At 47.9% G+C, this 12,213-nt stretch overlaps 1 protein-coding gene across 2 annotated transcripts in view; it reads left to right on the plus strand.

Moving 5' to 3' along the window:
• Positions 1–12,213, plus strand: part of LOC126516673 (uncharacterized) — a 69,279-nt gene that overhangs the window by 30,069 nt on the left and 26,997 nt on the right. For both annotated transcript variants that reach the window (XM_072285978.1, XM_055063848.2), the window contains exons 5-6: positions 432–725; positions 10,772–10,872. In XM_072285978.1, coding sequence (XP_072142079.1) covers positions 432–725; positions 10,772–10,872 — 395 coding nt within the window. The remainder of the gene's footprint in view (positions 1–431; positions 726–10,771; positions 10,873–12,213) is intronic.

The raw sequence follows: 12,213 nt of genomic DNA on the forward strand, positions 1-12,213 counted from the left end.
GTGCACCTCTGCACATTTCTCTCATAAACGGCACTCCCGCTAATCGGAAAACATTTGTCTGGTCCGTTGAGGTACCGTTTGACGAGGGTATAATGTATTTTATTCAATGCCAGTTTATGCCCTCCTTCAATTGCGGGAATGTGCACAAACGAGTTCGACGACGTGCGACCATCACTTGCCTCTTTCCCTCCCGCTACCCTTCCGCTTATGCCGAAGGGATCTGGTGGTGAACGCCACACAAGTGCCGCCAAATGTAAGTGCATGATACCGCGCTAACACAGCGCGAACCCGACGTGCTGGGACCTAGGGTGGTAAACAACTGACATTGTGTTTTGCACAGAGCAGAGTATTCAAAATAATTTTCTTTTTTTGCCTCCCGCCCCCCCCCCCCCTCTCTCTCTCGCTCTCTCTCGCCCTTCCACCCTTCAAAGTCCTACCAAAGCCCGTTCTAGTCAGAGCTGTATCTACAAGCAACAGCTCGTTCGAGCTCGCCTGGTCCTTCCAGAAAGACGATGTCCGCCTCTACAACGGCTTCCGTGTGCGCTACTGTCATACGAGCGCTGCCTCGTGTCTCCAGGTTTACACCGAGAAGCAAGAACTGACTGTGCTCGGGCTCGATTCGGGCGCGACTTACGATGTTGAGGTGCGCGCACAGTTCACCATCACTGGCGGACGGCTGATGATCGGGTCGCCTGCTTTGGCGTCCGTGACTACGTGGAAAGACCGTAAGTGCTACGTTCGCCTTCTCTGCGCAGACCGGTCAGTGTTGTTGTGCGGCGCCTGCGTGAGCCTCCTCCTTCGGATTAGCCCACAGCGATAGCAACGCCCGTGGCTCACGAGTGCTTGTGCAGACGCCATTTTTTCTATTGCGAGTGCCGTTTCGTCCTTGCAGTGATCGCGAGAAGGAAAGCAGCGAGTCGTCTGCAGAGGACGCACCATCCTCGGCCAATCATGGATTTCATGCTTGAGAACAGAAGCCCCTATTTTCTTTTTATTTATGCCGTGGGCCATACTACCGCCAGTAAATAACAGAAAAAAAGGAGAGAGAGGCAGGAAGAAGAAAGCAGTCAGTACCTAAAGGTCCGCCTCGGGTTACACAAAACATTATCACGAAGTGTGAGAGGTTCAGAATGTGTCACCAAGTAATCGCTACATAGTGAATTTCCGTACAGAAGCCATAAAGTCACGTTTGGAAGAAAAGAAGAGCGTAAAAAAGCACAGGCACAGGCAGCCGAGTAAACTTTAATTTTACTTTTTTTTTAAGTGCAGGGAAACATATGCCTTTCACCTAGCTTTGAAGATCACTCACTGAAATGTTAAAATGATGATCGCAATTTCATACGCCGAACAAGAGAAGAAAAGTATACAAGTAGTGCACCTCACCGGCACTAGCCTATTAGTACGTGCTGAAAACTTGAAGCATAACGCATAAGCTACGGAATGAGCTCGAGCAGCGAGTGGTGGAACGCAAAAAAAAAAAAAAATATAAATAAATGCGGATCGAAGGCACATTTTGGCATCTATGTGAAGGGAAGCTTTTGTGAAGTGGTTAAGCAAATGGCATAAACTGGCCCGTTTCATTCGTGCGTCTTTGGCGCAAAAGAAACACGTGCACACGCGTGTGTTTCCACGCATCCGTGCTGTGCGCAATGTGACAAACTTCCATGTATTGCCTCGCAAAAAAAAAATGTGGAGTTTTGCGTGCCAAAAGCGCGCTAAGATTATCAGGCACGCCCTAGTGGGGGACGCGGGAATAACTTCGACCACCTGGGGTCCTTGCGCAGTGCACTCCAATGCGCGGTACACGGGCGTTTTCTTTATTTTTTCGTCCCGCCATCGAAATGCGGCTTTCGCAGGCCGGGATTTAGATCCCGCGCCATCGCGCTGAGCAGCGTGACACCACCACGGCGGGTCGTGTATTGCCTCGCATTTCTCTCTTTCTTTTGTTTTTTGTTTTTTTCTTACGTGTGTTAAATGTGCGGCCGCTTCTCGGACAATTCCCAATTGTAGGTATGTGCCATGGTACAGGGTGATCATTTTTAAATTTTGTAGCAGAATTCTTGTCCTTGAGCTGAATTATTCGAAGAGGCGGACATTACTAACACCATAAATCGAAATGCTATATCCAACTAATTAAGGAAAATTCACTAATCATGGTCTTAATTATATAATGTTGCAGCACATATTGCAACTTAGCAATTCTATTCGGTGAGCTTGCAAGACGTATCCACTTGAAATGAATTTCCCAGATGGCATCGGTTTTGAGATATTATTTCCCAAAGTGTGGGGGGGGGGGGGGAGGGGTGGAACGAGATACATGGGCGCTGCGGTTACTTTTGCGCTGTAATGGGTAAAAGAGCGTTTTGTTTAAAAAAAAAAGCAAGTCGAACAACAGTGCCTTTTTAGGGCAAGTTTGATGGGGCATATCTTCAAGCTGGCGTCATTCTGGAAATTTATTCCAAGTCTTGCAAACTGCCCGGCTACAATTCCTTAATTGCAGTACGTGCGGTAAAGAAATTCATTCAAAAGATAATTAGTATAATTTTGTTAATTAGTTGAAAATGTGTTTCGGTTTCTTGTGCAAGTGCTGTCCTCCTCTCTTATCAATCCCTCTTAAGGACTAGCATTATGTTATCTACAACAGGTAATTTTTTCTTAATTTCATAAAACTTAAAAATGATCACTCTGTATAAAAATAATCACCATGAACACGCGACTATTATCTGAAAGCGCTGAAGGCGTTGGCACGACAGATGTATACGTGAAAGAGAAGCTTAATGTCTCGAGCATGGTGCTGCTGTACTGGCAGACCGAGGTTGGGCAAGATAACAGCATTCAGCCAGCAGCCACGGTCAGGAAAATCCGCGAGGGTCCGCAAAGCAAAGCAACGCTTTAAAAACTTGGAGGACGCTTAAGCTTCGCCTTTAAGAGTGGAACGCCCGATAGCATTCAAAGATCTCTGATTGCTTCTCACGCTTCCCGGCAACTGGAGCGTATGTAACCGCAATGTTTACCGGGAAACGGTGGCCGCGAATGCTATGCACGAAGGTGGGCTCTGTGGTAGAAAAAAAACTATGCAGATCCCACGCACTGTGGGAATCGATGTAAGCGAAACTTTCCGTGCTGGATGCCTTGATTGACGATAATTAGCGGTAATTTTGACGGCTAAAGCTTAATTTCTTCAACGTTTAGGTTAACATGAGAGTGGTGAGTTTATGTTAGACGTTACCTGGCGTGCACTACTGCTCTTTGTCTGCGTAGTACACAGAACACACAGGGAGAGGTGTTTGCTTGAGGCGTTGTTGTGCGCCATATTTCATTACCTGTGAGAGGGTTGAGCGCTGTCATTTCCTCACATGGCACATCGCTTTGCGGCAGAAGTATTAAACTTGAATTGGAATATAAGGTTGTACATTCCAAAACCACACTCGGATTATGAGGGAAGCTGTAGTGACGGCCTCCGGATTAATTTTGACGCCGTGACATTCTGTAACGTGTCCCAAACTCTAAGTGCACGTACGTTTTCTATTTCGCCCCCGTCGAAATGCGGCTGCCGCGATTGGGATAAAATCGACGACCTGTAGCAATGACATAGCCGCAAAGCTAACGCGGCAGCCACAGAAGTGTTGATTTGACGGTCGACCGCTTCCGTACTGTCTCCTGGACCCTGCGGTGCGGTTTAATTAATGCGGCTCTGCTTCTGCACGCCCTGCGTAAGTTGCCCGCTTGACATATTTGCATGGCGTTTATTTTTCTAAAATGGCAGCAACGTGCTGTACCGTATCTTGAACTTAAGCTTATCCTGTTTTCCCGCAGCCGCTGTCGTATAGTGGTAGAGTGTCCTTGCCTTTTCACGTCACCTCCCCCCTCTCTTATTTCGGCACTGCCTCTTCTCCCTCTCTTTCTTATCCTCTCGACAGTTCTATCTGCGTCCCCTCTGACCTCGCACGTTAGTAGAAAGGGAAGCGCTGCAGTTTCTGCAATGTTAATGAGGGGAGTGACGGATAATTACAGCTACCAAGCGGCTAACGTGGCGACGGCCAGGGAGCTCCAGAGGGCATTGTGCACATTCGACCTGGTGAGGTGAAAACGAGTTTCTCCCGTCGCCTTTTCTCTCTCTCGCGTCTGTCATCTATATACACGCTGTGAACCACCGCCCGACGTGGCGTGCGCGACGGCAGCAGCCCACAGCAGCAGCAGCAGCAGTGGGAAAGTCGAAGGAAGAGGCAAAAAAAGCTTCGCTTTAAAAAAACACGGCCTCTTGCGTGGGTCGCGATGCGGCGGAGGCGAGTGCCAGCTGGAGGTATTGCAAGGAACCGGAGGCGCCGGTACGTGGCCCCGAGACACCCCCGCCCCGGCGTGCGCAAATGGGGGACGTCAATCGTAGAAGCGCTGGAAAAGGGTCTTCTTTGAGCTTTCGCGTAACAGAATTATGTTTTTTCGTATAGTCAAATTACAAGCCGAGAGCTAACATGTCGCTAGGTTGTGTGTCTGTCATAGTTTACGATATTTCCGCGTATTTTAGCTTGAGAAATTCAATTGGTTCAGTAAATTCCTTGCGTCACATGGATGGCCTGGGAATGGGTGGTTCGAAAATCTTTTTCTTTTTTTCTTGTAACTACGTACGACGCCGGACGCCGGGCGCCGACGCGGCATACCGGACGCCGAGACGGGATTTTCGGCGACACAGGCTTAGCGCTATCGCGTTAATAGATCAGCCAAGCCCGACGAGACAGGAAGAAAAAAGGTGGTCTGCATTGGAGAGCAAACGGCGGTAGCCGATTTTAGAGCTGAGATTAAATAGAAGCAGTGTAGTTACGCAAGCCATTTATTGGGGAGATCAGACAGCGATTAGGATAACAGAATCGGCGACAAATCCGCCGCGGTGGAATAGCGGCTATAGTGTTGCGCTGCTAAGCACGAGGTTGCGGGATCGAATCCCGGCCCTGGCGGCCACATTTCGTTGTGGGCGAAATGCAAAACAAAACAAAAACTGTGTCCCGTGCATTGAGGGCACGTCAAAGAACCCCGGGTGGTCAAATTAGTCCGGACTCCCCCACTATGGCGTGTCTCATAATCACATCGTGGTTTCGGCCCGTAAAACCCCAGGATCGCATTATTAGAATCGCCGCGAATGGAACAGAAATGCAGTGAAGGACGGCAGTAGAATAGGTGGTCTGATGAGATGAAGATATGAGCAGGTACAGATGGGGGAGTCGGGGGCTGACGCAAGGAAAGGGATTATTGGAGATCGCTGGGGGAGACCTTAATCCGGCAAGTAGACATATATCGATGTTCACGATGACGACCAGACAGCCACCATGAGCACACTGTATAAGGCGCTTTTTTTCAGTGCACGCTCGATGGGCGTTCGCACAGTACAGTGGTGCCTGATAACGTTCTTCTAATGAATCTACAAAGGTAACAGTTCGCCACAATAGACATTAAAAGGGCGTTCGCCCCCCCCCCCCCAAAAAAAAGAAAACGTCAGCATATATTATTTGAAATCAGTCGTATGGTGGCTATTCATCTTTATCCCCCACTGATATCCACTTACACTGCAAAATATTGGTCCCCGATGCACGTGACGGCAACGTTAACCGCGAAGCTGACTCCGCTATTTCATCCCTGTTTGCGAAGCGTTTACCAACGCACTTTTTCTTTCGAGCCATTTCGCCACTTTGAGTTCGCTGTAAGTTTATTGAAGATTCATCTATTCTTAAGAAGCAGTAAAGACGCACATATCTATTTAATACGTGAATCGCTTAATTACCAAGCCGCTCAACGTATTGAGCTACATGTAAAGTGATCAACCTATAATACCAAATACAATGATATATGCCTATTATTACACCGAACACTTCCTATATATCGTCAGACAGCTCGGGTGGACCCACTAAATTCGTTCTTTTTTTTTATTTTTAGATGTGTGTCGCACTTATTTGGCAGGTTTCGCGAACAATACCTTGGACATGCCTACGGACAGTTCTTGACACAGCAACTTTAGGCCAAGTTCTGCACAACCACGTCAGTGCAATCACCCGCGCTCAAGTGAGCCCAACTGCACCACGTAACACCCGCCGTGGTTGCTTAGTGGCTGCGGTGTTGGGCTGCTAAGTACGAGGTCGCGGTATCGAATCCCGGCCACGGCGGCCGCATTTAGATGGGGGTTAAATGCGAAAACATCTGTGTACTTAGATTTAGGTGCACGTTAAAGAACCCCAGGTGGTCCATATTTCCGCGGTCCCCCACTACGGCGTGCCTCATAACCAGATCGTGGTTTTCGCATGTAAAACCCCATAATTTATTTTATTTTTTGCACTACGTAACGACACTTGCATAGAATTTCCCTCCCCGAAATTAGTGTCAACGGAAGATAAGCCATTTTCTATATCTGCACGATCCGCGACGGTTAGAGTGCACCAGCGTGCAGCAAATTTCCCTAACGGTGCCACAACACTTAGTCATGGTACGCCATTCCCTACCCCAAACTGGGTGATGCCACTACGACAAACACGCTATCAAACCAGCGAATATGCGTTGCTCGTTGGCCTTCGCCTTGTCCATGTGGAATGACAGCGGCGGAAAATGCTTTTTGTAACGAGAGACAACTTGTACCCGCATGTAGTAACAGTCTATGTCATTTTAAGTTTCGCTTTTTTTTCTTCCCTTTTTTGTTGTCGTGCGCTGCGCCGAATGGCCGATAACGGCGGCGCCGCGGTGTCTGAGCCAATAACAAATATTTAATGGACTCTTAGAGTGCACCATACCCAACCCCAGCTTTCTAAAGCCGCGTGGCGACCGAAATACGCCATACGACCATCTATTTTATATACTACGTGCGGGGCTCTATGCCACGTGCAGGCTATATATGCGTGCAGGGGCCCTATAATGTAAAACTATTCCAATGTGCTTTTATTCGAATCTCGTGACGTCAAATTTGCGTAACCGCCGACGGAAGCATCGGGCGGTGACCCGCAGGGTTGTCTGAACAGACCAACCAAACGCTGTCCTCGTTTATAGGAGGTCAGATTTGTTTGCTCCAAAAACGCATAATATTGCCTACACTGAGCAGCTTGTTTTATATAATTGGCTGACGAGAGGCGAGGAGCACGCTGAAGTAGAGAGGGACTCGATGGGGCCGAGCCAGTGCACTGAAAATTGATAACCGGATGGAGAGGGTGGTGCCGGCGTCTGCGATTGGTCCGCTTTCCCTTACTGAGCTTGCGGTGGCTCTTCGAAAATCACGGCGGCATTCAACGGAAGCTTAAGAATGCCGCTAAAACTGATGCTCAGCTAAGAAGACTTGGCAGAACGAGGATCTAAACGTGCTTAAAGTGCTCGAAAGCGTTACACGGCCACGAAAAAAGTTTTATTTATTGTACGCAAACAAACCCATGCTCTCGGGCAGTTGCCTGATGGATCAGCGGCAGCCATCTTTTTTTCCTTTCGGAACGGGGCAGCCGGCGCCTATTCAGAAGAAAAAAATTCAGTTTTGTTCGGCATAATAATGCATCTAGAACGCGTACCCGTCACTTTGACGTGGTGAGTTCTCGCGGTTTTGTGACGTCGCGTGACAGCCAGGTGAAGTGGGAGTAGCCCGAAAACTTTTGACCAATGGCCGAGGGCTAATGGCGAAGAGGCGTCCAATCAAAAATAACAATTTTTATTTTGTTCTGTCCAATCATGCATAATCAGTGTGTACACGTCATATCAGATGGATCTGTCATGGCTTTCGTGACGTCGCGTGACAGACAAGCAAACTGGGGGGAGGGGGGGGTCAAAAAATTTTTTTGACCAATCGTGGAGGGCTGATTGCAGAATTAGAATAGAAAAGTTTGCAATAGCTTTACGTTATAGCGCCCCAGGCTCATTTATGCAAAGCCATGTCAAGACTACATATAGAGTATAACCACTGCCCACCATGCGGCCTATTATGCGCCTTGCTGTGTTTGATCTTGTACAGCCGAATGCTTTCACTTCAATGCGCCACGGATGAAGATTGGGGAGATAGGCAGGAACGCCGAGTTCACTATCTTGCAAAATGCCGATGGCGCCGCGTAGATACCAGGGGCGGAATATTATAATGGTTCGGAAAACGGAACCGTTCGCTCCGCCGCTTACGTCACTAAATGTGCCAATCTCAAGCCGATGGTGGAAGAAGGGGAGGACGCGACCAATAGGTGAGAGGGTGCCACCTATGAAGTTTACGTCATTATATGACGAGCTAATCGAGGAACTGCAGAATGTTTCAGCTTGCTAAATAAATATAAAATAAAAATTGAATATTATACGGCAAGTTCTAAAGTATAAACGTGTGGCGGCGGGCGTTTACACAATGCAGAAGTAATTTATTCATGTCATTCTTTTTCATTCTCAGCTGACAGGTGGTGTCGCAAGCTTAAATGAGTTGGCAGAGCGCAGCGCTGTCGTCTGCTACCAAGAGCTCGCACGATGCACGCAACAGGAAGGCACTGCCAGCACTTCTTAAGGGGCGAGCGCGACAAAACCCTGAACTTGTTCTTAGGGCCACCTTTACTAGCCAACCATACCAATTTTCCTTTTTTTTTTTCGCCCTTCGTCATCGGCTCGGACATGACTCGCTCACCGCCGCGCTGCCGCTATCCCTGCTATCTGTCCCACGGCGCGTCGCGTGATAGAAGCAATGGAACTTGAAATCGAACATTACGATATACGGGCCCTGCATTGCGTGCGTGAAGTAAAACCGAAGAGCGTGGTGCTGACGGTGCGCACTGTACCACGAAAAACAAATTGCGGCCCTCCCGAATTAGAGAAAAAAGGGCAGCCAAGTAAGAGATCTCCTAATAATCTTCCCATCCTGACTGTAGTTTTATCGGCCGAACGAAGGAAGCGCTGAACCAGCCTAGGTTGAACCCTCATGATTGCTCAACGGCGATCTGCGAGCTATTCACGCTGGCGATAGCACTGGGAATTCGATCTCACCATGCAAATATCTCATTGGCATTGGCTTTGAAGCGGAGGTCATGGGAAAGCTGACCCAGCCCTTCTACCAGCCAACACAGTAATTCCGAGATCAACTTCGTGGGCAGTGTCGGCAGCAGGGACCTAGGCCATTCCGATTAATGCTTCGCTTCCGGCCGAGCTCTAGGAGCAGGTCGGTGGCGATGAACTGCAGCGCGCAATTCCGTCCTCTGCGTGGAAGGACCACTGGTACGCTTGCACCCGAGTCTCCTCGAATTCGTAGCGTAGCCTGCAAAATGTCTACTTAGAAAGCCGGCGGGGGCGGTGCAAATAATTATCCGTCATCTCTTCGAACGCGTATCCCACTTCCAGCCGTGGTCGACACCGAAAGAGCAACGCCAAGTACACGACAAAGGCAAGTGATAGCCTCCGAGTCAACCAAGGCACGCGCCCGGTTCCCCTCTCAGCCAACGACGGGCTCGCTTTGAAAATTATTGACAGATGCGTGACGTGATCGTAATTTGCGGTGCCGCGCCGCTGTCTCTGACGGCTTCTGACGCAAGCACAATTTTGACCAATCAGGTGAGGCCAAGTGAGCGGTTCCCCTTCCGAACCGCTGTAAGATTCGGCACCTGGATAAAGGTTCAATAGGCCCATCGCTGCGCCGATAGCTCGCAGTGTTGTCGGCGTTGCGAGAGGAAACAACCGCACAGAAGCGCGGTTGTTGCTAGGGTTCCCTGGATAGTTCCTCATACATGGCTCCCAACCGAAGTCCTATGCCGGGATACTTGTTCCTAAATCCACCTTAATCCACCTTATTCCACCTGAAGCAATGTTAATACACCTTAATACACTTCATTCCACCCTAAGCCACCTAATTACACCTTAATCAATGTTGAACCACCTCAATTCATCTTAATCCAACTTATTCTTCTTTAATCCACGCTGATGACGATCTTTCCTGCCACTTGTTGTGGACAACGCAGCTTTTCTGCCTCACGGGGCGTATAATTATTTCCAAATAATTCGAACATTCACTGCCACCTGTGTTTTGCTGTACGAAGCTTTAATCGGCGGACATGAGTCGAATCCAGGGAGCCGGCATTCCTCTCTATCTTATACCGTAAATATACACTGCGGGGATTCACGAGATCCGTACCGCGGATGTTTTCTTTTTTTTTTTTTTCTCAAGACCAAACGGGGCATGCCAGTCGTTCTTACTTTGAAAATAGACTTACTCTTCTGACGTACCTCTAACTAATATGATTTGAGCGTGTACGCCCAATGCATCTTAAAAGGAAAATTTTCAAAGTGAATTAGGTGTGTTCTAAAGACTTTCAGAAATACTGCATCATTCGTTTAAAGAATTGAAGGGGTACTTCGGGCGTACCTTTGGCCACAACCTAAAAGTAAAGCTCAAGTGACCATGATAATATATGCATTGACTCAATGACTGGATAACAATTCTGCTATGCAAACGTTTATAAACAAAAATGAGCAGGAATCATGCTCTTACGTATTTATGTCCTTGTTCTCAGTGCTTTGCGTAGTTGTTGTTGTCTCCAGTGGTGTTATTTTATTCTTCTCCCACACGCGTCTAGAGTGATGGTAAAAGAGATACATTTAAGGAAACATTATTTTCTCTAGGCTAGGTTTCCCAGTGACACAAAAAAGAACAAAATAAAGAGCTCCGAACTTCAGAAGAAGAAGAAGCAGCCCAGAGCCTAGAGCCCCATATTTTTTCCTTATAGCCTAACTTCAGCGTTTTAAAATAAGCTCTACATATGTTTTGTGTGGCGACAATTTTGTGTGTATCACACGTACGCAGTCCCCGACATAAAGGTCACCGATGAAGCAACAATTCCAGACCACGTTGGAACCTATTTGCTACGCTGGGAGTGCGTCAACAGCGACGTCGATTACTTCCAGGTATGATTCACTAAAGTAAGAAAAGCAAGTAAGAGACGTTTAGGATTCCAAATTATGACGTCGAGTGAATTTAAAGCCGTTCGCCTATGCTGAAGCCCCATGGGGTCATGATAGTGTCGGCTATTCTTCCATATGCTCATCATGGAAATGTCTGTAGCGGATCGTTATAGTCAGAAGTGGATGACATTGACAAGGCTTGTCTGCGATCACTTGTAACGCAAAAGAATTCGCCCGCAACAGTAAGCGGTGGTATGTCCTCTTGCAGTACAGCGAAAAAAAAAATTTCTTCGTGATGAAGTAGCGTGACCTTTTCACTCGCTGACTACAATCTTCTGCCTGAAACTCGCAGTTGTTTTACTATGATTTTTTTACTATGATTATTATAGCAGCTTATATTTTTTTTTTCTCATTCAGTGGTCGTACGTACCCAGTGGCACATACCGAGCGACCCGAGTTGATGTCAAAGAGGTTCACTTGATACCAAAACATGCCCAGCGGCCCACATCTAGTGACCCAAGTTAGCGTGAAAGAGGGTCATTGAATAGCGGCACATAACAGTGCCACATACCGGGTGACGCAAGTTTGTCCCACGGCTGGTTTGGAACCCGGTTCCTTCACCACCGCAGCCCATTGCTCTAGCAATCATCCCGCGGAGAAACATCGACCCAATATGGCGAGAAAACGGTTAGACAGACAGACCGACGGGCACATAGACATCCGAAAGTGCGTGAAGTGTCCCAAGAATGCAACTCGCATTAAAACCGAAACCCACGGGACAGAAAGCGTTGTTGTTGTTTCATCCTACTCTCAATCATTCGCATTGGTCTATTTTTACCTTGGCAATGTTTAAATTTCAAACGCTCCCAGAAAGACCGCAAATGAACACAAGAAGTTCGGCTGCGTCACATCCGTTGACTCATCTAGCGTAAGAACGAGTCCCCCCTCCCCCTGTCATCGGAAGCCCCACCGCCGGCCGCGAGTCATTGAGAGACCTACGCGGGCCGAATCTGGCCCGCGGGCCGTAGTTTGAAAATCCGTGTATATTAGATTCACAGAATGGCTGCCAAGGGAATGGAAGCGCAATCGAGCACGGCAGAGAATTAGGTGGTGTGATAAAGCTACGAAATTTTCCTGCACAACTACGATTCAGCCAGCGCAAGACAGGGGTAATTGGATATCGCTAGGAGAGGCCTTTTCTCCTGCATTGCACCTAAAGTTATGATGATTATGATGATGATATTGATGATAAAATGATTCTAAAAAATCGGGAATGACAGGAACTAAAACCGCAGTATTAACAATGTGTCTTATTGCGGGTTTCGTTTGCATCTCATATGTTGT

Source organism: Dermacentor andersoni, chromosome 1 (genome assembly GCF_023375885.2).
Source record: "Dermacentor andersoni chromosome 1, qqDerAnde1_hic_scaffold, whole genome shotgun sequence".
Taxonomy (NCBI): Eukaryota; Metazoa; Arthropoda; class Arachnida; order Ixodida; family Ixodidae; genus Dermacentor; species Dermacentor andersoni.